The 25,168-nt window shown below is 39.9% G+C and overlaps 1 protein-coding gene across 1 annotated transcript in view; it reads right to left on the reverse strand.

Annotated features, from left to right (window-relative positions):
• Positions 1–861: 861 nt before the first annotated feature.
• The window catches only part of LOC124795590 (puratrophin-1-like), a 1,203,525-nt gene continuing 1,179,218 nt past the window's right edge, over positions 862–25,168 (reverse strand). Inside the window, exons 12-24 of the mRNA XM_047259662.1 lie at positions 17,119–17,322; positions 9,043–9,447; positions 6,418–6,677; positions 5,777–5,920; positions 5,625–5,700; positions 5,294–5,467; positions 5,103–5,192; positions 4,122–4,343; positions 3,249–3,392; positions 2,944–3,157; positions 2,721–2,837; positions 1,667–1,876; positions 862–1,393 (exon numbers count right to left, since the gene is read on the reverse strand). Of these exons, the coding sequence (XP_047115618.1) occupies positions 1,152–1,393; positions 1,667–1,876; positions 2,721–2,837; positions 2,944–3,157; positions 3,249–3,392; positions 4,122–4,343; positions 5,103–5,192; positions 5,294–5,467; positions 5,625–5,700; positions 5,777–5,920; positions 6,418–6,677; positions 9,043–9,447; positions 17,119–17,322 (2,502 nt within the window). The 3' untranslated portion in view covers positions 862–1,151. The remainder of the gene's footprint in view (positions 1,394–1,666; positions 1,877–2,720; positions 2,838–2,943; positions 3,158–3,248; positions 3,393–4,121; positions 4,344–5,102; positions 5,193–5,293; positions 5,468–5,624; positions 5,701–5,776; positions 5,921–6,417; positions 6,678–9,042; positions 9,448–17,118; positions 17,323–25,168) is intronic.

Raw genomic sequence — 25,168 nt, forward strand, 5'->3', positions numbered from 1 at the left:
ATACAAACTTTTATTACATTAATTTACAAAGACTCTTTACTTATTTTTTCCTGTCTGACAGCAGTCAATACAGTACATAATGGCTTGCTCATTGTTCAACAGCATAGTCATCTCATAAAAATAAACTTCATAAATTTTCTAAATTTTAAAAGCTGCCAAATCAAATTAATTATCACATTTCTAATTGGTGAACATAATTTATAGTACTGAAAAATCATTCTGCTTTTCATGTAAACTGCACATTCAACACAGTAAAACAGTTGTTAGCAGTCATTATGACTGCAGACTGGACTCAATCCAACTGCAGGCACTAAATACACTGAATAAAAGTGTCTGGAATTACTCATGTAGGAAATGTTGAATTATCAAAAATATATTATGTATGTATATTTTTACTGTTAGTATTATACTTGAGCTTAAGTTTAACTATTCAAAGTTATATTTATTCTTCAAAATATATTTAAGGCAATTGGATACAGATTTAAAGACTTTTCATACCCATATTAAATGAATCAGTTTTGGACTTTTTAACTGCCTAAAATTACATCAACATAAATTTTATGTTGGGAAATTGTGCTAATGAATAAAAATTTCATTTAATGCCATAAGGTCATAAAAAATTTGACAAGCTTGATATGGGGGAGGTTGGGGGGGGGGGGGGGGGGAGAGAGAGAGAGAGAGAGAGAGAGAGAGAGAGAGAGAGAGAGAGAGAGAGAGAGAGAGAGAGGCAAATATGCATCCAGTTTAAAAATAGATTGAATTTGCAGCTTTTTTTTCCTTTAAAAATGTCAGCACTGTACAAAAAGCACAGTTTAGCAAAGTTTATTAATAAATACTGTGTTCAAGGAAGTCCTGTACACATTTTCCATTTGTGTATTTACAGTAGTTTTAATACTAATATAAGTACATCATTACATTCTGATATTAGAAAATTAAACATCTGCAATGTATGAATTGTACACAAGTTATTTCACTTTTACAGTGAATCTTAAATACACTGTTATAATGAAGCAGTCCTGCACTACATGAGTGTTTATGCACACGAGAACTAGGTGACAAGCACCAAAAACACACACACGCTCTTTTAAAAATGTTTTGAATAGTTTGAGGAAAGTCAATAAATGAAGTTATGTTTAGTATAGCACCTCATTTCAAAGTTTTACTGACATTTCATCAGGAACAACACCAGAGTCTGGTGACTGAAGTTCTGTTGTTTCTTGTCCCTTCACTTGAACACCTTCGAGACAGGTTTTAAGATCTTCTGTAGGTGATACTGGCGATAATGAAGAATCAAGTGAAACAGATGTAGCTGAACTGTTTGACCGTTCTACATGCCAGTGACTTGCATCTGCATCCTCCGAGCCCAATGACATATCTGCTATGATCCCACTCTCTGTAAAAAAACAATAATTCATATGAAAAAACAGTTTGTGTAACACACAAGTTATAAACAATAACAATTCTTTGTGCTTTAGGAATTTTCTTAAAAACTAAGTCACTGAAGGGTGTAAATTGAATCATTTTCTTGTAGTACTTTACATGAAGCTACAGATATACTCTCCGATTTAACCCTTTTAACCCTGTTTCTGATGTGACACACTCAACGTAACAAAATTTCTCCCTCTGACTACCAATAAATCAGCAAACATAATTATTTGACACTTACCAGTAGAACACTGGCTGTGCAGTGTCGTGGAGCGATGGTGAGCCCTTGGGCTGTCTACAGACTCAAAGCCCAGGTGCAGCGTTCCATGGCTGCTGTTACTGCCAGCAGATGATGATGAACTGCTCACTGAGATTATAGAATGTGGCCGCTTGTTATTGCGCGAGAGCTCTCCTGGTGCCACCGTGATAGAGTTGCGGAATCGCGGGGCAGCTATGTAGGTAACACAAAACAATATTCAAGTTATTTGTTCCAGTAAACAGTTTATAATTGAAGACAAAGACTTGAGGCAATATTCCAATATGAAAAGCCAATTAATACCTTATTGTTATTTAATGATATATTTTTGATGATATACTGAAAAGTTCATTAATAATTCTGCTTTGCTTTGTTCTTAAAGCAGTTGTATCAAATATATTGTTCTGCGTATGTTTCTCACAAAATAGTTGTGTTTTGGATGGAAAATAAATCTCTGTTTTTTAAAGATACTGTTCCAGCTGCTACAAATATCAATGAATAAGTTATAGGAGAAACCTCTTTCTCAAGCATATGTACACAAAACATTATGTATGTCAGGGGTACCCAACCTGCAGCTCAAAGCAAGTGTTATATGATCAATAAAAAAACCTGTCTACTAAATGAATTTTTTTTTATCTGCTGAAATTTTTGAATTCTTGTCATTTTGCAGTTCTCTACCAACACCGTACAGATGCAAATTTGGATTAACTAAATTTTTTGACAAAGCTATTGGCCTTTTAATGATGAAACTAGCATTCTGCAACATTCTTAATCTTTCCTTAGCTGGTCTTTATCTGACCATTATGGTCTGTCACTGGTACTACGGGTAAAATATACAGTTTTTAAGTTCTTCAATTTCTATAAAATACTACCAAATGAACATGAAATGTTCAAATTATTTTTCTTCCATAATTGTGCCATATTATTGTCAAAGACTAAGCAGAATTATAATGATGTGTGAAAATTCTACCACAAGATTTAATTCCATATAAGTTAATTTATCACACTGCAGAAGTAAATTTCTATGTCACACACTTACTTTTGCTCAACTGTGCAATGCTGATGGACCTGTCATTAATCTGATCTGCGCTTGGCCTGATGTCTAAACATGGTTTGTTTCCAATGCCCATGGAAGACATTTCAGCGAGGCGCATCTCTGTAAACAGAGATTTCTTATAATCATCTAATTATGAAACTGACATACTCATACAAACTAAATTTAAAGAATTACAATTTCTACAGACTATCACAATTAAACACACCTCTATTTCTCAGCGCCTGTTTCCACAGAAGTTTTGATATTTCTTCAGTCCATGCTTGTTTAATTTCTTCAGACATGGACTGCAATGTGAAGGTGTCATTTGGTTTTCGTTTCCTAAACCATATTTCAAACTTGGTTGGGCTATCTCCAATCTTAGCTGTTAGTCCAATATCTGTCATTTTAATGCTATTCTTGTAGATATACAAGTCCAAATTCTGCAATAAAAAATTGTCATTAATATTAAGAAGAGAAGCAGTTTAAAACAAATTAAGGAATGCAATTCAAAATAATTACGTAGATAAATACCTTCCTGTCAGGAAACCGCCTTGCTTTACTAAAGAGGATAAGTTCTTCAAACAGAAAGACATGTCGAAGGCACTTCTTTCCTTTTCCCTGCCAAACTAGGAATTCATTTTGACGTAGTAATCTCCCTTGTTCTTTCACATTCACCTGAAACAAACGCATAATTAAAAAGCTGCAACTTACATTAAAGAAATGAAATATATCTAAAGCTAGTTTTTACTTCATTATTTATTGTGAGTCCAAGACTAATAATGTGTCAAATATGTTTTCAAGTATTAAAAAGTTAAGCTCTCCAATTTTCCACCACATATGAACTTTATGTTGTGGCCTTTTTTATGTTCGGAAATTTCAGATTGCGAATCTGAAGTTCTGGGGTAATTCCTGTCAGTCTTTGGATTCCCCCTCCCCAACTTATCACTTCACTAAACTCTGGCAGTCATTTGTATATGCCCAAAACTTCAGGTTGCACTATGATTTGAAATCTTAATTAAACTGCAATTCCATGTATCTTGCAGTTTCCATGTGAGTTTAAAGGTTGGAGGAAGGGAAGGGTGTAGCACCTCTATTCTGACCATTGCCAGTAAAAAGACTGTGGTGGTGAAATCAACCTTCAGGTTTAAATGGCTCAATTTATTGTAGCATCTTCTCCGATACTTACAACATTCATTGGTGTCACTATTATACATACATTTATAAATAGTATTTACATAGAAAAAATTAATTTCTTTACAGCTGACAACGTCTAGAATTTTACTGCTGTCATAATAAATATAACTGTTAGTATAATGTTCTCTAAATAACAAGCAGTATGGAAGTACTGACAGATATTTATAGGTATTTGTATCACAAGATTTGCCTATAATTTACAATACTTACATCACAATCTCTAAGAGAGTCCATAGCCAGAAGATCATTGCCGTGACGTAGCTGGAAACGAACCATCTGTTCAGCTGCACGGATATCAGCAATCTCACTCTCTTTGTCAGGATATGCTTTCATTAGCTGCTGTAGCAGTAGAGCATACTTTCCCATTCGCTGTACTGGTTTAAGTAGATAGCTAGCCAAATCCATTTTATCACCTAGCTCAAGCTGCTTACCCTGAAATCAACCACAAAAATTTTATGTTAGATCTAGTTAAAAACAAAAAAAGAATGCACAAGACAAATGTCATTTCATGCAAGGCAGAATTCCTTCTCTTCTTGGATTAACATTTTTACTTTTCATGGTATAGGTGATTTTCACTCTCCATATCAATCACATAGAGCCTGCACAAGCTATATTAAGCTGTAGTCTAGAAACTGTTGTGATAAATAAAACAATGTAAATAATGCGTAAAATAAGGGAAAGGCAACCACTCGTCTACAGCAGATCAATGCCTAGAGCACAGTGAACTGTATCACAAAACAGCATTCACACTAGCTTTCAAACATCAGCTCTTTTTCCAGCAGTAGTTTTGCTGTGGCCACAGAAGTATGTAATTTTGCTTGAAAGTTAGTGTGAATTTTGTTTTCTGTTGTGTGTGACTGTGCTCCATATATCAATTCACTATAGGCGAGTAGTTGCCTTTCCCTTCTTTTTTATAGATTTTCATCACTGTTATAAATGTAAATAATTTAGGAGTAAAGGCAACAAGTCTTAATAATTTAGGAGTGATGGAAATAACAACTCTTATCTTTACTCCTAAATCATTCACATTCCAACATAACTAGCTGCTTAATTTGAACAAATAAGGTTACATGAATTAGACTGATGCACAGTTACAACACATTATAGGTTTAATAAGCAAGTTCCTCTTCAAAAAATCAAAATTAATCTTAGAATGTTTACCCTACATCTGAGAATAAAATATATTTTTACCTTAAAAAAGGAAGTTCCATATTCCGACATAAGAGAATCTGACTTTGGTTTGTTTTTGTTATATAGTGCATACAGGTAAAATTTCTTCTCCTGAAATGAGTACACAAAATTTCATTAAACAACATCACTGGCAAAAATCAGAGCTTACACACAAAACAATTAAACACAACCCTAAATTTGTAGCAACTTACATGTCGAAGGAAACTCTGCCCTACAAGTAACGGGCTGTTTTCACAGCGTTCCAGTTCTTGCAGAAAGTATTGGCTGTGAAATTCAAATATCTTTTCTATGTTGCCAAAAATAACATTTCTCTGTCCTCTTAGTGCTTGTGGAATATCTTCTCTTAGAAGTTCTGGAATGTAGTTCTGTAATATTTTTACAAATGTTGTTAAAGCATGTTCAACATCACAATACTCTCACATATATGCAAGTTTCAAGGATTACACTTCATAAAACACATTCACTCAGTGTCATAAAAACAGGATAATTCTTCCTGTTCTGTTAGAAATTTGAATGTATTACCTGAATAACGTACTCCAAAGATTTAACATAATCTCGTTCAGTCTGTATCATCTCCCTCATTATTAACAACAATGTTCTGGAAAATAAAAGTTACGTTAATTTATTTTGATATTAAGCTGTCAAAGAAGAGAAGTAACATGAAAGGTACTTACTTCTGTGTCTTCAGCTCCTTAGCTGAGTCCGCCTGGATGTTTAAATTAGATGTGTGACAATGCAGGTGACTGTTCACAGGGACTGGTGGCATTGGTTTACTGCCACTTCCACTAGAATTATCATGCTCTTCCAAGTCCTCCCCACTATAGAAAAAAAAAAACCACATAGAATGAAAAACAAACAAACACATGATGGACAGGGGGGGAGGGGGAGAGGGAGGGGGAGACCTTTCTTACGACTAAGCTCTTGCATGAAAATCAGTTTCTAACAAAACAGGCTTTTCAGGTACTTGTGGAGTTGTGGGCAAATATTGCAATTTCTGGGTTTTTAGTTTTTTCACTGATTTTTTGTTTTTTTTTTTTACACATGCCATAAAAGTGCATAAGTGAAGAGTGAAAAACTGCATTTTAGTCTGTGTATCATGCTAAACTTATACACCCCCTTTAATGGCTGGGTGAAGGAAGGAGGCATACCTCCTTTGTGCCTATGAAAGTAATGACAGTGTAACATTTTGAATGATAACTACTTTATTTTAAACAACTTGAAAATCTGACTCATGCTATGCTCTTTATTATTAATTGGTTGTTCACATTTTATAATCCCAAATTTTCTCAACTGAGGAACTGCAGAAGTTACTTACTTCTTTGGGCAGCCATCACTGCCATCTGTTGTGCTGCCGCCACCCGAGTAGCCACATTTATCATCTCCACCGGTACAGGAGACACCCTCGTCTTCAAAACTCTCCACAGGGTACTGCCAGGTACAGGCTCGCCTCAGCGGCCTTTTCCCCACAAACTGCTGGGGATGGTCAGTCTGCTGGTGGTCACAGCGGGTACATTCGTCTTCCGCTATGGTGGCAGACACACTGCTTTCTTCATCTTTGTTACCATCCTCGGAACCCTGTTCGTGAATGAATTGACATATATTATCACAGCCAAGAGTTTTCAGTGCTCCATAATATGGTTTACAATTTTAATGGTTTAAGTGCAATGTATGACCAGTTCTTTGATCATTTTGTAACAGATGTCAGATTCACATATTTTTATGATTATGCGCAAATAGCTGAAAAACTGTACTTTAAAGTAGGCCCCTAACACCCTTGCTGTTTCTGATAAATAGAATATAGTGAGCAATCTCTGACTTCCATTAACTGTCCAAGATATAGTTAATAATTCAAGGATTAATGCTACAATTCCCAACTGAGTAAGGGATTTGCTGACACTTTAGATGACACTCAGCTACACAAATTTTTCTGCAATGAGAAACAGGTTTCTGATACTTAACACTTTGGTCACCAAGTGTGAGTGTAACTTTGGTCAGAACACTGTTGAAAGCACTGCCCACAAATATATATCTCGAGCTGTGATTTTTGTAATGCATGAGCCACCTGTTGCTCAAAACGGGAAAATGTATAGATATCTCACTATCTGTTTTGTTGACAGGAGCTGCCTTCTGTTACCAACTTCCAGAATCACTTTGAGATAAGTAGTAGCAAACATAAGAGCTTCCGACTCAACTGAGCCAATGTGCGATCTTTTTGTCTTGAGGTTCGTATGTGAACTCGAAGTTTTTAAGCTTGCTGTAATTCTGATATAAAGTTGTCATGTTTTTTCACTGCAGAAAATTTTTGGGAACTGTTTACAAGGAATTCAGTGTTTCTGGATAAGAGAGAGAAATATCTGAGTGAGTCTGTAGGTGGTTAGTCAGCTAAAATTTTTCGTCACTAATGTTGTCACTGCACATATTGCTGCTGTAATTACAATTTAATTATGTTTTATTTGTCTTACTATCATTGTCTAGCTCATGAATCTTATGATGAAACAGCGTCCCACATGTATTTCCAAGATTCATTCAGAGAACACGAGAAATTAGAGGGAAATCAAGCAGGAAAGAAACAACCTGGTATTGCCCTGATTTTAACATACCTCTCTGCATGCCAAAATGCTTTGGACATTTCCATACAGAAGCCAGTTGCTGAGCTAAATTGCTCAAGAATTAACCTTGAACTTGTTTTTGTCATCATTATTGTAAAACTTTTAATCTATTGAAGAACTGAAACAAATGTGAAAAATAAACTCTGAAGCTTTGTCTCTTTTTTAGTGAGTACTATACCTGAAGATAAATAAACACAAGTGCGTCCGTAACATTTTAAACAATGGTTTGCCTCAAAGTGTTAATAATTAACATTTGCATTCCAGAGCATTACACGTTTCAGAAGTGAAAACAGAAATAAAAACAGCGAAAAACTTTGGCCTGGAATATCACTGTCTGAAGTATAATTGTGTTCTTAGACGACCAGCAAAGATCTGAAACTGCCCTGGACAGCAGTCAGATACCAACCTGACACTCACCCTCCATACGATGGTCAGGGATGCCATTCATTTCACAGCCCTTCATGAGATAATGCCCACCCACACATGGAGAGACCTTCTACTGGTTATCTTTATGCTTGCCAAACCCTGCCTTGGCCAGTAAGGAGCTGTATCTATCTCCGACTGAGAATGTTTGGAGAATTATGGGCAAGGCCCTCCAACCAGCTTGGCAGTTTGACCATATAATGCACCAACTGGACAGAATTTGGCACAATATCAATTGATGCCAAGTTAAACTGTTAGTTGCAAAGGGCCAGAGGTGGACCAATGCATTGCTGACTTGCTCAATTTGTGAAGCTCTCCCCCTCATTAATATATCATCCAATTTTTCCAAAATTGTAACCATTTGTTTGTCTTTACATCTACTGATTTCCTACCCATTCTGGTAATTCCTTCATGGTGCATCCCTTTTTTAGTGCATTTGTTCACTGTGTTCATGATCACTAATCCATAATTTGTCCTGTCTGGGTATATTGGGCTTTGTTAGCAGAATAATGGGCTGTATCACATCTACAATGTCCACAAATAGCTTATAGGAAAACACTAAATAGTTCAACATATTTTCACACATCAATTTCCTGCAGCTCAGTCCTGTCTAGCAACTGTTGGACTATTCAGAATAGTGCACAAACTCTGAAAGAGCCTCCCCTATATTCCCTTCGATAGATGTAGGTAGCACTGCAGACAGCAGAGCTCCAAGAACTTCAACTTACTGTATCACCTTCATCTCGTGAAAGTGTCAGGAATGTTGGAAATGAGTTACTCTGTACACTAGCAGGTGGTGATAAGAACACGACTAGGCAAGCTCAGATTCTCAGACATTTGATCACTAGATTTGGGCTGGGAAAACTTTCCCCGCTTGCAAAATAACTTGACACTTTAAAGGCTCTTACCTCCCGCTCCTCTTCACGGATGCCATTGAGGCGGCTGCCAGAGGCACTTGCGCCACTCGTGCTGCTGTTGCCACTGCCGGTGCCACTGGTAGCAGACGAGGCGTAGTCCGGAGGCGGTGGTGTGGGGTCACAGCAGGAGCAGGCTCGGCCCTCTGCGTGGTGGCTGCATTTGTAGATGTACGGGAAAGCACCCAGCGAGCGGCGCCGTCCTGAGCTGCAAGGTGTCGTGCTGCTGGCGGAAGTGCCGGTGGTGGCGACTGCAGCTGTCACCAGCTGATCCAGCCCCAGCAGCAGGGCCTCGTCGCTGTCTGCATCCTCTGCCCCTAGATCGCGACGCATGCGCACCAGTCGCGTCTGCTGCTCACGGATCAGCTCCATTGTCTCTTGACATCGCGCCTGTGCCACCTGCACCACACGATTCACATGCCATAAGCAACTTTCTACAGAGGTATATTACAGTAAATCAGTTGGGGGCGGGGGAGGGGGGATCACTAAAAGAGTAATAATTTGGAGAAACAAAAACTGATATCATCATCTGATGAAGCAAATCTAAGGACAGGCCGTGGGGCAGAACTGACATATTGGTATACACATGACTGTTTTCCAAGAAGAAAGCTTACATTGCTAACAAATGCCAGTGACAGGTCAGACACCCAGAAGTTTTAGTGAAGCATTACAATTGCAAACCAATGGCACATTTACTGTTATAAATTTTAACAAATGGAATAAGAACTCAACAACTAACATGTAGCTCTGCTGCAGTAACCAGGAGGGTAATACACCAAGCAATATACACAGAAATCATTAAGATATGTTAATTTGGTGAGTAAGCATGTAATGTTTACTAGTCACAACACATGCAAACATTTGCAGTGGACATTTCGTCGCCTACAAATCAATTGAGTTAGTTCACATACATGAATCATTCCAGGACATTTAGTAGAGATGGGAAAGGGGGGTGGGGTATTATTCAGTAAGAAGAAACAAAATTCATCAAATATTTGTGATAATTATGCCTTCACATAAGGTATATGTGAGGGTATGTCGTCTTTTGGTGGACACACAGACATCGATATGCTCCCAAGTGAAATAACTAAAAGGTCTATACATAGTGTCATCCTTGTTACTAATTAACACCCTTATACCTGTGCAATGTGAGATTATTTCATTGTAGAAAACAATGCCTGATCACATGTGGCTCATCTTATGGACAAATAACAAACAGCATATGATTCTATGCATAGGAAGGATCTGACCTAAATCCCCCAGAGCATGTTTGGAATGTTCTCTTTGAGAGCATATTCAATAGAAGATAGCCAAAACTTTGCAATGAACTGATACATACAGGGGTTGCACAAATACATGGAAACGCCAAAAACACAAGACGTTACTGTGCCTAATACAGTGTGGAAAACTGCTGGAGTTCATAACAGATTCCAGTCTTGGAATGAATAAATACAGGTCCTGTATTGTTTTCAATGGAATCTGCAAAACAGTGGCAAGTTCAGGTAACTTGATGGAGGTGGAAAGAGGGGCCACTAACCCTCCTGTCCACAGTGGACCACAAAGACTCAATAATATTGACATCTAGTGACTATGGTGGTCAAGAGTGCATACAAAAAAAATCATCCTCTCACAGAACCACTCCTGGACGATGCAAGCTGTATGAACAGGGGGCCTGTTGCCTCTGAATGCAGTATCACAATGGGAACAAACACTGTACCATTGGGCTGGAGCTGATCAGCCAAAATCGTCACTCAAATCTTGGCAGTGATGCGACCTCACAGAGTACCGATGAGCTCATAGGATTCTACAATATGGCTACCCAAATCCTCACTGAACTGCCAACTATCTTCAATCTTGGGGCATAAACTCTGCCTGAAGTTAAAAGTGTAAAAGTAGACTCATCTTACCAAATGACTTATGGCTATCACATCAGATTTTCCTGTTGCTGGCAGCTGAACCACTGACGAGTGGTTTTGAAATTCCAACTTTCCCTGCAATTCCCTGCTTATGGAGCTCCCTTTGTGTTACTTCGGTGCTCACAGCATTCACAAATACAGGTCAGTTCTGTCCCATGGCCTGCCCTTAGGTTTGCTTCATCAGATGATGGTATCAGGTTTTGTTTTTCCAAATTTTTACTGTTTTAGTGACCCCCCCACTTTTGTTTGCTTTGTGAATTAGAAGCTCGTGTTTCTCTGTTCTCTCTGTACACAGTATAAATCTTCTATATGGTGTCTCATGAAATGCTGAACACTTCTGCTGCCTTGACTACAGAAGCACCCACTATTATGAGCATGAACAGTTTGTCCACGTATGAATGTCCTGAGCTCTGATATAATGCAGAACTCTGTTCTGACCATGACTAACATTTGCACTGTACTGAGATGTCATCTGTGGTCAAATACAACAGCCCAACCTGCAGTATTCGTTTCTCATGGTGTTCCCTTATTTTTGTCCAACTGCTGTATCATCACTAAGAGCACCATACATTCCCGTGTGTGTTTTACTTCTCAGTATTGACACTATGGTACTACTTCTGCTATATATTAAACTTACATGGACTAAAACAAAGTTTGAACAAATTTTGAGTTGCAATTTTGTGTGTTTTCCTTGCAACCTCCACACTGACCGGAGTGCTTAATGCTTGCAAAATTTAAGAATTATCAATAGTTTTCTTAATTTTCGGAAATTAGTGCATAACAATACTGGAACCAATACTACGCCCTGGGGTATTCTTTCTGGTGTTCATTAGTTTTGAGATATTCCTTTTACACTTGGAATACCAACAACAGCAGCAGAAGAAGGTGAAAGACTCCTGCATAAATTTTTCTCAGCTATGTGCGTTTCAGATGAGGCTTCTGGAATTTTGTCGAAAAGTTAAAATTAGTTACAGCTTACCCGACAAGGATTCAGAAAATTACAAGTTAAATTACAATCATTTATCCCTTAAAGCAGTTCCTGTCAATTACCTCATTTTCTAGCGTCGAGGATTGACAGCACTTTTACAAATGTAGCTCATTTTTAAGAAAACCACAAACTGGTGAACTACAAAGACCAATGCCAATCTTTGACATGGGGACATGTAAATGGTAAGCAATCAGTTGCAAATCAACACGCACACAGCGTAACAGAAGCACCAGTTCTTTCAAAGAAAGTATCTTCCGATAAATTTTGCTGAGGTTTGGCAGTAATTTTTCCAATGCACAAAAATTGACTGAATTTGATAGCTGACTAACAGTCAAGTAGCACCAAATTTATGGAAAGAAGTTATTAGTAAAATAACTTATAATTTACGGTCGGTACGTAGCTTACTGATGACGCTGTATTGTGGGTTTGACAAGTCTGTCAAAAACACTAGTGTTGAGAAGTCGCCCAACATAAAAGTTTATGAAATTGGGTAACGGCACGAAGCTGCCTCAGAAGTATGAGTCACTTTCGACGGAAATGACAAGTTCGGCGAAGTCTTCATTGCGGAAGGGGCATTGTCCAAGAGCGCTTTCCCTCTACGTAAAGTGATTGGCCACACACCAGCCACGCGTAGCCAATGAGAGACGAGGAAAAAGGCGATGTATTTTGAGCGCCAAAAGTTGAAACCATTCGATAATTTTCGCAGAGTATACGTAGTCGAGTCGAACCACGAAGTTGCCGCCGCCGCCACAACTTCGATTTTTTTATACTATTTATCGCAACAGGTTTCGGTGACCATAATTTGAAGCCTAGCCTCGGGCCTAGGTTCTAGGTTATCATCGGCTGCGAGATTGTCAACGAATGGGATGTCATGAGAAGCTCTGCTACAGGAGCCGAACAATTCAGAAGACAATACATCATAGCTCATTTGCAGTGAAATGTCGGCTGTAGTAATATCTCACCATTTGTAAGGGCTTGATCATATTCCGAACGGGTTGGAGAACGGGGATAATGATCGTTTAAATGACTGTGCTGTAATCAGGTTAATTTTGTCTTCGCGATCCCTTCGGGAGAGATGTGCAAGGAACTTTAATATATCTCAACATTCCTCAATACTGGTTCTTGAGACTTAGTAATTAGGTTTTTTGCGGAATAATTTGCGTCGATTGTGGGGCGCCCTGACCTTACAGGTATCTCGGGATTTCCCTGACGCTCTCCTGTGTTTCGAACCTATGATCATTCGTGCTGCCGTCTTTTGAATGCTTCAATATCCTATGTTAGTCTCCTCTGGCAAGGGTGCAAAACACTTGAGCAATACTGTGAGATGGGTCGCACGATTGTTTTGTGAGCGGTCCTCTTTGTAACCTGAGTGCATTTTGCCAGTACCATACAAAAACCTGCCACCAGATTTACCTACGACTGAGGCTATGTAATCATTTCATTCCTTATGCCCAAAAATTCTTAACCCAAGTATTTGTCCGAGTTGACAGGGGGTTTATTGATATTACAGTGATAAGATACATTTTTTGTGTTTTGTGAAGCGCAAAAGTTTACTGTTCTTGTCATTTAACGCAAGTAGCCGACTTTGCGCCATTTTTAAATCTTAGCAAGACGCGACAATATTTTTGCAGCTTCTTAGATTAGATTGAGTTTTCGTTACACAGACACAAAAATGATATGATTCTCGTGGGTGTTGAGCATGGCAGAACGTATAACATGAAAAAACATAGAACATTTGAATATAATTCTCATTTCCCTGATCACTTGTCACAAGATTGTCAAGGTGTGGGAATACATTATAGTAAAATGGAACTGCTAATATTTACAGAATTACACTGTAGGGGTGAAAAATAGTTACGCACTTTTAATAAATTTATCATACACAAAATACCTAAGCTTGACAGGTACTGTTTCATGACAGACAACTGCATCTTTGCAAAATGGTCTGTCTACCGTTCGACGGTGTCTCCTAAAAATTAAGAACAGCTAATTATAAGCGCCAGATGGTAACTTTAGGTGTTGCTTTTATGACAAGAACTGTTTCTGTCGAAACCGATTGACTGTCATAGTTCTGTCAAATGTGATTAAGACTTTCGTAAATGAAAAAAAAAAACATTTCAAATTATTGCGTGGCACAGTTTGACAATGCCAAATTTTACTGACTCGAAATTATTTCTATGCCCGTGGATGAGTCCATTCCGCGGCTGCTTGGTTACGCGTGTGACCATTCACAGGCTGCTTCTGTAAAACAGATAGTTTCTATTCAGGATGTGAAGGAGAAATATCTAATTTACATCTGAAAACACTTCTATCTGTCAGACTTTTATTTCCCTGGGTATATGGTCGAAGAGCTTTATAGCTGCATATTTCACCACTTTCTGTGCCGAAGTTAAATTCATTAAAAAGTAATGCAGATCATTTTTTCTTCAGGTGTCGTACTTGTGAATACCCCCGTTGCTCTCAAACTGAGATGGATTGTTGATACATGAGGCATGGTTAACCCTAGAAGTGTACACCTGTGTACTCTGGCTATGGAGAGATTTTGTTGTTTTAATCAATCTGACCAATATTTTTTGAATGGTCACTGTGACACATTCACATTGCGTACGTGTTATGTTGCCGAGTGTGAATTACAGTTATGTGGAAATGGCACGTAGGAACGGCATTTTACTAACGGAAGATGCTACACGGTAAGGACTGTTTAGAGGGATTCAATCGTGAGAGTGGTATGAGTGACTTCCGTGATTTAAGTCATTCTGAAGCTGATGTTCCTGCAGCAATTCTGGGCAATGACAAAACTGATCAGTGTGTCGAATCTTCAGACAGCGGAGAAGAAAACAAAACAGTCACCCACAGTAAGAGTGACCACTGCTGGAACACAACTGCCCCTAACAGAAGAGGCCTGCCAATTGCCGATAACATAGGACGTATGCGGTGTCTCAGTTCATTCATTGTTGTTGGTAACGGAGGGCAGTCTCCAACTTAAGCATGTTTCTGCAGACTTCTAGTGAAACTATGGTGGATGTATTCGACGTCTGTGTCAGACACTCAGGGACGGGCCAGCGATTTGCCTTTACACAAACAACCTGTTTCTCGGAACTGTTCATGCCATCGTCTAATGCTCTCGGACGATCCACACCACACCTAATACAGAAGTCACGCAGTCGCACTGCGCTAAACATAGAACACAAAACGCTTTCTGTTGTCCCAGCACCATTTTTACTAGAACTGAAGTGGGCCAAGTTTGCTCTTTCCAACAGTTCAATGTTCACACACATCTCAAATAACACAATAGTTATTTTTTACATCGGATGATTGTTTCTGATACACTCTGTATTCTATATCCAGGTATACATACCATTGAGGACCGATGCCGAGAACATCAACGGCACACTAGACTGCAACAGCCCAGTAAGTCGGCAATCGCTGAGCATTGCCTGTCGGAACTCCACAGCATGGATTACGACCAAACCAAAGTCCTGACACAGACTTCCAAATACTGGGACTGTGTCATCAAAGAAGCCATAGAGATCAGAGTAAGGGAGCCACAACTAAATCGTGACAGCGGTTACACCCTTAGCGAGGCGTGGGAACCCGCGATCACCCAGATTAAGAGGAAACAGGATATTTCCCAGAGTGTACCGACTTCGGGGGAGGAGGGAAGAATAACGAGAGCGGTGCCGGCAGACCCTCCTGAACGAGAAGACCTAGGACGCGGCGCCCAGACGGCGGGAGAACGGACGCTGTACCTGGACCGCACCGACTCATAGGAAGCGCCTGAGGGTGGAACGGGAGGGGGATTGTCCTATATATACATGCCGCCGGCCCATCGCCGGTCAGTACATCAGCGCACCTGATGATGGCAACGTGGTCGATTGCCGAAATATTGTGTCCTATGCACCTCATACCAGGCTGTTCACCTGAGATTTATTTCGTTGTATGCAGACAGTTTCTCTAGCAAATGACTGAGGTTCAATGTGACCCTAGTGTACAGTTCGTGTGACAATTTACGAGGTGTACAGTACTAGGATTAATATTCGCAGCTGCTGAAAGACGCCTGTGAGCGAGATCTTCAAACAATTATGTTTACTTCCTTTGGTGCAATGGATACTTGTTACCTATATTTAGTGAGGAGTCATTACCTAATACGATATCAGTGAATGATGAGTTGCAAAGTTGGCTATTATTCAAGCGGCAAAAGTTGCCGAACCTGGACGTTTTATCAGTGCCATTCTATAGATTTTCCACTTAAAAGTAGGTATTAAAAAAGTAGGTATTAAAATTCATGGAGAAGAAATAAAAACATTGAGGTTCGCCGATGACATTGTAATTGTGTCAGAGACAGCAAAGGACTTGGAAGAGCAGTTGAACGGAATGGACAGTGTCTTGAAAGGAGGATATAAGATGAACATCAACAAAAGCAAAACAAGGATAATGGAATGTAGTCTAATTAAGTCGGGTGATGCTGAGGGAATTAGATTAGGAAATGAGACACTTAAGGTTGTAAAGGAGTTTTGCTATTTGGGGAGCAAAATCACTGATGATGGTCGAAGAAGAGAGAATATAAAATGTAGACTGGCAATGGCAAGGAAAGCGTTTCTGAAGAAGAGAAATTTGTTAACATCGAGTATAGATTTAAGTGTCAGGAAGTCGTTTCTGAAAGTATTTGTATGGAGTGTAGCCATGTATGGAAGTGAAACATGGACGATAAATAGTTTGGACAAGAAGAGAATAGAAGCTTTCGAAATGTGGTGCTACAGAAGAATGCTGAAGATTAGATGGGTAGATCACTTAACTAATGAGCAAGTATTGAATAGGATTGGGGAGAAGAGAAGTTTGCAGCACAACTTGACAAGAAGAAGGGATCGGTTGGTAGGACATGTTCTAAGGCATCAAGGGATCACCAATTTAGCATTGGAGGGCAGCGTGGAGGGTAAAAATCGTAGAGGGAGACCAAGAGATGAATACACTAAGCAGATTCAGAAGGATGTAGGCTGCAGTAGGTACTGGGAGATGAAAAAGCTTGCACAGGATAGAGTAGCATGGAGAGCTGCATCAAACCAGTCTCAGGACTGAAGACAACAACAAGTTTCCATCACTACGCGCACACAAGAACTGTTGGCGTACTATACTGTTAGGAGGTGGGCTGCTTCTCTCGGGGCTTACCTTGGCCTGCTCGAGCAGCTTGTCGTTGGCGAGCTTGCGCGCCAGCGCCAGCATCTCGTGGAAGTGGTCCTCCGCGATGGGCGGGTGCGCCATCAGGTACTGGCGCAGGTTGCGCAGCAGCTGCAGGCCCTGCTCCGCCGTCGCCGCCTCGCCAGTCTTCACGCGCGACACGTACTTCATCGTCTCCAGAGCCCACTCGTACGCCTGCAGGCACCACACCAAACAATGCACCTTTCTGGCGGCAAAGATATTGGTCTACCCCTCCCCCCAACACACTGAGTAGAGATGGGCAAACTGAAACACGTAACTGTTTCGAAACAAATGAAACAGTACAATGTAATGTTTCGATACGCTGTTTCGAAACAGTGAAACAGTTTGCGTTTTGTAATCTAATAAACCTAGACATTTTATCATCTTGAATGTCTACTGTATAGGTATGTCCATATAAACACAAATGAGGTGCGAGAGCGCTAATCATATCGCAGAAAGTATGAAACTATCACTTAGGCGTCTTGGCAGTTTCGTATTTAATGCCGCAAGTGCGCAGCTTTCGCGTCGTGTGACTTTCATACTTTTCAATTGGCTGAGGACAGCCATAGCTGAAGACAGAAGAACCACCACGAACGGAACTGGAGGTGGGAGCGAACTGCAGAAACAACGGATATGGTACTGGGATTCCCACATTCCGTTAGTATGGGTAATATACCCATCCTGCTAATTCCCATGCACACTAAGGGAATCATTGTGAATAATAGGCACAGTGACTATAGACTCACAAATAATGCCAAATAATTCGAATAAATTATAAAATATAACATAAAAATTTTGTCTTTCAAGGTGTTTCGAACCGTTACTATAAATTCACCATGCTTCCCAGCCCTTCCCGTTCACCATTACACTATCAGTGATATGTCAAACAGATTGCTTGCAATTATACCTACACTAAATTTATGTATATGTATAATAAGTGTCACTCTACGCCTTTTTTTTATTCAAAATGTTCTAGGCTTACTTGCGTTTCTTAATATGATTACTGTACTTGAACAGAGAAACGTATGTTATAAAAAAACGTGTAATTTAACTGAATGATTTTCACATATTTATTATTTTGAATGTGAATAGTATGCGTTGTTTTATTGTTTGGTTAATGTTTAAAAAGCAAATGTTACGCCATTCCGGAATAGGACAGTCATCTAGAAACGAAGCTTTATTTTCGGATATCTTAAGCTTCATGCTATTGCTTGTCAAAACGATTTCGACACTCTTGAAAGTGTTTCACGAAGAGGTATGTTGTGTTTCAGTACCTGTGCCGAGCCCGAATCTCGTCCGACACAGAGCGGAATGAAACATCACTGTTTCGATACAATCAGTCCCTTCCAAGCACAGGTGGACTGAAACAGCCTTATTTTGAAACAACGATACAGTTTCTGTGTCTGGTCCGGATATCTGAGACGGGCGGAATGAAACACCACTGTTTCGAAACAGTGAACCACAGCCGTTCCGAAACACTGAAACAGTTCCACGTATCGATACACTGTATCGAAACATAGAAACGGTGGCCAAGTCTAACCCTGAGGAACTGATTACGGTGACGTCGCCCGAGGTCTAGTTTAAGTTGAAAGGTAATAGCTCAAGTTGGCGACGCTAACGAATGTGAACGCCAAATAAAGCTTGAGATAATTGACAGGCCTGTAGTGTAGCCTAATGTTTACATTCGCGGCATGTTTAACGTAGTTCTCGTAACAAAAACAAAAGTGCACGGTAAATTCTAAAAGCCTTTATTAGACAAAGGGAACCTCTTAGACGAGTTCTTGTGATGTGTATTAAGTACAGATAGACCGCCTACCAATTAGGAGAAATGAAATGGGGGCAGGGAGTCAACTATCTTTTACCCATTTTCCACCCACCTTACGGGGAACTGCAGTCGGGTGAGATCGAAGATTGTACTTATCAAGGGTTAACCAGTTCTCCGTTGCAAAATTAACGTAGCCGAAAGAACTTTTAGGAAAAAAAAGTGTCAAGCAATAAGACACAGGGCCGGATTTACGCAGATGCCAGGTAGGCTCGGGCCTATGGCGAAGTTTTTATTTTCGGCAGATGTTTCAAAAAGACGAGACATTTGCGTGGAATTCGAAAATATTTCAAACAAGCGAACAGCACCGTGTATAGCGTAGCCATTGGTTCATTGTCGAGTTCAGTGGGCAGGCGATTGTTGCCGTCGCTGATCGCAACTGTTGTACGGTGTTTCGTGTCGGATGATGTACGTGTTTACATTCTTTTATTTGTTAATTGTCATTTGCTCTGTTAACATGCAACACGTCTCCCGAAAGACGAAAATCGCCGATGTTGGCAGTGGCCGGATGCAAAAACACTCGTGGGCCTGAATCACACACCTCTACCGGCTTCAACAGATCTTGAGCTAGGGAGTGAACAAAGAACACCCGTCTTGCCATCCAGAACAAGGCACAAGTCGGCCTTGTTACTTCCCTACTTCCAATGTATGTCTTAAGAGCAGTGTAACAACTTTAGGGCTGAGCTCATGTTTCTTTCATTATATTTTTTGCAATATGGAATTTTAATTTTTTAGTTTAACAAAAAATGACTGGAAACTACAAACGTCGAAAACAAAATGGGAAAGAGTAGCGCAGGGAAAATCGTGCGGTTTGCAAGTACGGAAAAATCTCTGGCCCAGCGGGTAAGGTGAAGTTTCTCGTCTAGCATCGACAGTTCTGTCATCACAGCTGTATTACGCGATTGAATTTGCGTTACTCGGTTCTTCACACCTTTCCCTGCTAGACATTAGATGCACCAAATGAATCATCACGTGTTTCGATGTGTCCCTTTCATGTTTTATCATATCCGGACTGGATACACTAGCTGTTTTAGGTTACTTACGTAAGTAGTGGAAACGATCAAGCAAAACAGTGTATACGCAAAAACCTGCCAATTTTCTGAACGGAGAACCAGACCTGACACATTCAAGGCTTAAGGAAGTTATTGGATAATACAAGAGAACATCGTCGATTAGCCGACGAGAATGCAACTATTCTTGTGCTGAAGCAACACTGGTAGTGGAAACCTCAGAAAACTGACGCTCAGTCCAATTCGATCATGCGCGTCTTATTTACTTTGACCGGCCGGCACAACAATATAGGACATGACAGATACATTACATAAATAATATACAGGGTGTCCCAGCTATCTTGTTCACCCAAAGTATCTCTGGAATAATAACAGCTTTTGGAAAACGACTTTCACCGGTATCAATGTAGGGCTGGGCCCCATGAATGTACATATTTGGAAACATTCTAAAACGAAAGCATGTGTGTTTTTTAACACAAACATGTTTTTTAAATGGACCTCCTATATTTTTTCTTCAGCAATCCATGGCATGACAAAGCACATACACAATGGCGTTGATTGCACCGCTATATTCCCATTACATCCCGAGATATTAAGACGCGAAGTTGACGCTTGAAACACCCGACATGCGCTGCTAGCGCACGTCCTGAGGCTCAGGCGTGAACTCCATGCTGCCCGTAATCGCGATGTGATTGACATGCGTAATCACACTTCCATACTTATCAAGAGGTCCGAAACGAATAATACGGTCTGCTGCCATCCTGCATTTACGTCGTACATTCCAGCAGGTATTTATCCCATAGGCTAGGGGTGATACGGTTCTGTAACATATCTGTGTACCGCAACGTTAGTCACAAAGTTAACTTCGCTTATCGTTAATCCGTTACTAAAAAGGTAATGCCGTTCAACGTTAAAACTTTACTTTACTGTAGATCTAGTGCAAGTGACAGTTAATCATTCACTCGTAATAGTAAAATTCATGTTGATGGTTTTAGTGAAACGAGCAAGTGGACTAAAAGTTTTACCGTTGTTTCGGACCTCTTGAGAGGTATGGAGGTGTGATTACGCATGTCAATCACATCGCGATTACGGGCAGCATGGGGTTCACGCCTGAGCCTCAGGACGTGCGCTAGCAGCGCATGTCGGGTGTTTCAAGCGTCAACTTCGCGTCTTAATATCTCGGGATGTAATGGGAATATTGCGATGCAATCAACGCCAATGTGTATGTGCTTTGTCATGCTATGGATTGCTGAAGAAAAAATATAGGAGGTCCATTTAAAAAACATGTTTGTGTTAAAAACACACATGCTTTCGTTTTAGAATGTTTCCAAATATGTACATTCATGGGGCCCAGCCCTACATTGATACCGGTGAAAGTCGTTTTCCAATAGCTGTTATTGTTCCAGAGATATTTTGGGTGGACAAGATAGCTGGGACACCCTGTATATCTTTACAGTGTGGTAAGAATCAGTTCGAGAAACTCGGAAGGGTGTTCCAGGGGACGTTGTGCTGGGAAATAATTGTTAAGAAAAAATTCAATACGTTGCGCCGTTTCAGACATTTAGCACTCAAGTTAGCCAATTGGGTAGCTCCGCGCGCAAAATCAAAGAGTTGCGGAGCCCTTAAATCATCACTGAAACGCTCATCGGCAGTTACGTGTGCCTCTTTCGGAAATGATAAATATAAGCAAGGAGAGCAAAAGCTACGCATCTCCGGCTTGAGGTAACTAGAATTTCCACATGAGAATATCTGATTGCCTGACTTCAATGCTAAATAACTGAAACAGCGCAACGTACCGATTTTTTTTCTGAATACTTCTCTCTCAACACAACTTGCCCTGCAACTCTTTTCATGCTGTTTCTGGCCACCCTGTGTAACATATATAAAGTATAAATAGGCTCGGTGAATGCGAGGATAGGGCAGGAATTCGGCCATGGCCTTTTCAGCAGACCCAATATAGCATTCACTGAAGTTACTAAGGCGAATGTTAGGGTGATTCCATTAAAAAGGCCTAGACCGAGATATTGGCCCGTCCTAATCCGACCTTACTTTATGTTTTGCATACCTATGTGATTATTATTTTAATGTATCTGACATGTCACATACTGTTGATCCAAATGGTCAAAGGACGAATTAATATGTTCAAAAGTCTTATGAGAGTACTTCGAATTACATGAATGTTAATCTTGCTTGTAGAATATTAAAAGCAAAGACAGCAAAGGCAAGGCGACGAAGAAAGACATACGAAATCCTGTGATAAAAATCACTGTAGAACCACTGGTTGCGTGGTATTTCCTTTTAAAAAACAAAAGTAAACCTATTTTGAGAAAAAATATACGAATTACATAAACTGAGCGTTAAGATACTTAAATTTCCTCATGATCTTGTGTATCGGAAAGCGTCATGTGGCGTGATGACTTAAACGTATATAACTTCGCACTATTTGTAAAACTAGGAAGTTCAGTAAACTCTTATGTATACAGCCTTTTCTAAATATTTTTGCCAAACTTCCAGTTCGCCGCGTGGTTCATTCAGTGAAATAACATGCGAGATACTGTCTTATTCAATAACCACATTCACCACCACCACTTACGTGAATCTGTAACGCACACGGCAGTGACAAATATCAATCCTCTTAATTTTACAGGAGTTTAAATCAAATAATTACCGATATGAAAGTATAAAGAGATTGGTGAAAAACATAGTAAAAAAGGCAGAAACTATACTTGTGCCGAGAAAAATTAAGCGCAGAAACATTCAAGGCTGTATGCAGACGCATGATTTACCCACAAGTCTTCAGTTTTCGAATCAGGTAAAACAACAATTATAGTGTAGACACTTCTTAGCTTGCAATGCTCCCAATTCGCTGCCCTCGTGGCAATATTATGAACACCTTCTGGCAGCTGCCTTGGCTGTTATAGCCGAGTCAAATTTAACAGCTTCAACTGAAATCACAGTTCCGTTTTTCTGCACAGTATGTGGAAAGCGACAGAAGTTGAAACCGTCTGAATTCAGACGACGAGCATTCCTCAAGACCACTGCCGCAGCACTTTGAGACGATCAGGTTAGTCGTTTAAATGTCGTTGAAACTGATAGCGTCAACCGGGATGAAGGAAAGGTTTTGTGAATCAAGACCGGAAGAAACATGAGCATTTAACAGGTTTTCCTATAATTTAATGCGTGGCTACCTGTACACTTGTAACCCCTTACCGTAACTAGCATGCAATAGTTTCACGTGTTGTTCACGTTTGCCGGCCGGAGTGGCCGTGAGGTTCTAGGCGCTACAATCTGGAACCGCGAAACCGCTACGGTCGCAGGTTCGAATCCTGCGTCGGGCATGGATGTGTGTGATGTCCTTAGGTTAGTTAGGTTTAAGTAGTTACAAGTTCTAGGGGACTGATGACCACAGAAGTTAAGTCCCATAGCGCTCAGAGCCATTTTTTTCACCACGTTTTTCGTTTTGTCAACATATGAAGTGACGTAATGGCCACCATATATATGACCGTATGCTTATGACGTCATCGTCTGGTCATGACATGAGTTGCCATGCACTGTCAAAGCCCTCAATGATAACATGCAAAAGAGTGACTTTAGGTAGGTTGCCAAATCTAATGCCGAAGATGCGTTCCAGAATTTTACTCTACTGATGCTAAGACTTCAACACGTCGAAGTATGTCAACAGCTGATTATCTATCTAACAGCATTTAACGAGTGCAATACAGTTGTCAGACAAGGCTACATTATGTCAGCAATACACTTTCACGGTTACTGATCATGGTAATAACACGACAGGAACTTTAGATTTATCTACAAAACGCTCTCGTAACCGACTCTCGCACAGTTTTTCCACTTGTTCGAGACAACACAATGGTTAAAACTGTTCAAATAATATTTTAGAAGCGTGTTGAATGGGACAAAACTAGATAACAGTTAGCAATCAGGTCTTTTAACTACAACAGAGCTTTACTGTCCTGTCGAATGACTGAATTATGTAAGAACACGAAAAAAAAATCGCGTTTCATATTGATAACACTACTAAAAATACTCGAAACACTCACGCCACAGACAACGGCGACTTTAAACGATATATCCTTCGCGTTGTCACTTCGCTCAACAGAAACCATCTCATCGAACTTCTCAGCTGCAGAAACATACATTTTGTCACTTCTCATCAAAAAGAATGTGTACACCAAGCAGAATGCAACGAGCACTTGAGTAATGGCACTGGAAAAAACAAGGGATAGAAAAGCGACGTCCGGGTAAAAACACAAACACAACCACAGCGCTAGCACAGAGCCACTGGCAACGAAAATCATCACACACGCTCTGCGCTGGTGGAGGATACTGGCGTTGTTTGCTTCGATATCCAAAGAGCAGACAAATGTAAACGTCATGTCGTTTGTTCTTCCCCTACTCGATCCGTGCCGATAGAGGGCAGCGATGACACGGGAGTAGTAATGTTACCTACATACACGTTTGAAAGCTCTCGCAAACGACTAGCAAAAAGAATTGTGCGGCACTACTAGTGTAGAAAGACACACACAGGGCTATTATCGCGTAACCACAACAGACTGGCAATTTTTTGTTAACAAATATCTACGGTAGAAAAAAAGATCTTTTACCCTACAGTTTCACGATATGAATTATGGCCCGTAATAGCGACGACAAAACTTTACTGTGGTAGCCGAGGGTAAAATAAAAACGTATAGAAAGAAAAGCAGGTACCGTCTGATATAATTCTATTTTCTGGTATGGATTGTTACATATTATGTTGATATTGTTTTGAAGTGCAATTCACATCTTTAAAAACGGATGAGAATTTAAATGTTATTGCCCCTTGTTGGATGTCAGAAGTCGTTGCATTAAATCGCAAACTAATAACCTCTGCTCAAGTGTAATCAGAAGGGATTTCCGCGAATTTCTTATTATTGATAAGCTCCTCAGCAAAAAAAAAAAATCATTAGAATATGCTAAAATGAAGGTCTCTAAATTAATTAAGTTGAAGAGAAATTCTGGACTTTGTATACAATGTCCACGTTAACATGGACGCCCCTAATATTTCATAAGAGGGTCGAAATTCCAAACCCGACGTTCAGCAAGCAATAGAAGACAAAAGTGTGGCGACAGATTGATCCATAGCTTCTCTCGTAGTGTGGTTTAGGTTGTAAGGCGACAGTTCGGTTGTGAG

The sequence above is a fragment of the Schistocerca piceifrons genome, chromosome 4, assembly GCF_021461385.2.
Source record: "Schistocerca piceifrons isolate TAMUIC-IGC-003096 chromosome 4, iqSchPice1.1, whole genome shotgun sequence".
In the NCBI taxonomy this organism is placed as follows: domain Eukaryota; kingdom Metazoa; phylum Arthropoda; class Insecta; order Orthoptera; family Acrididae; genus Schistocerca; species Schistocerca piceifrons.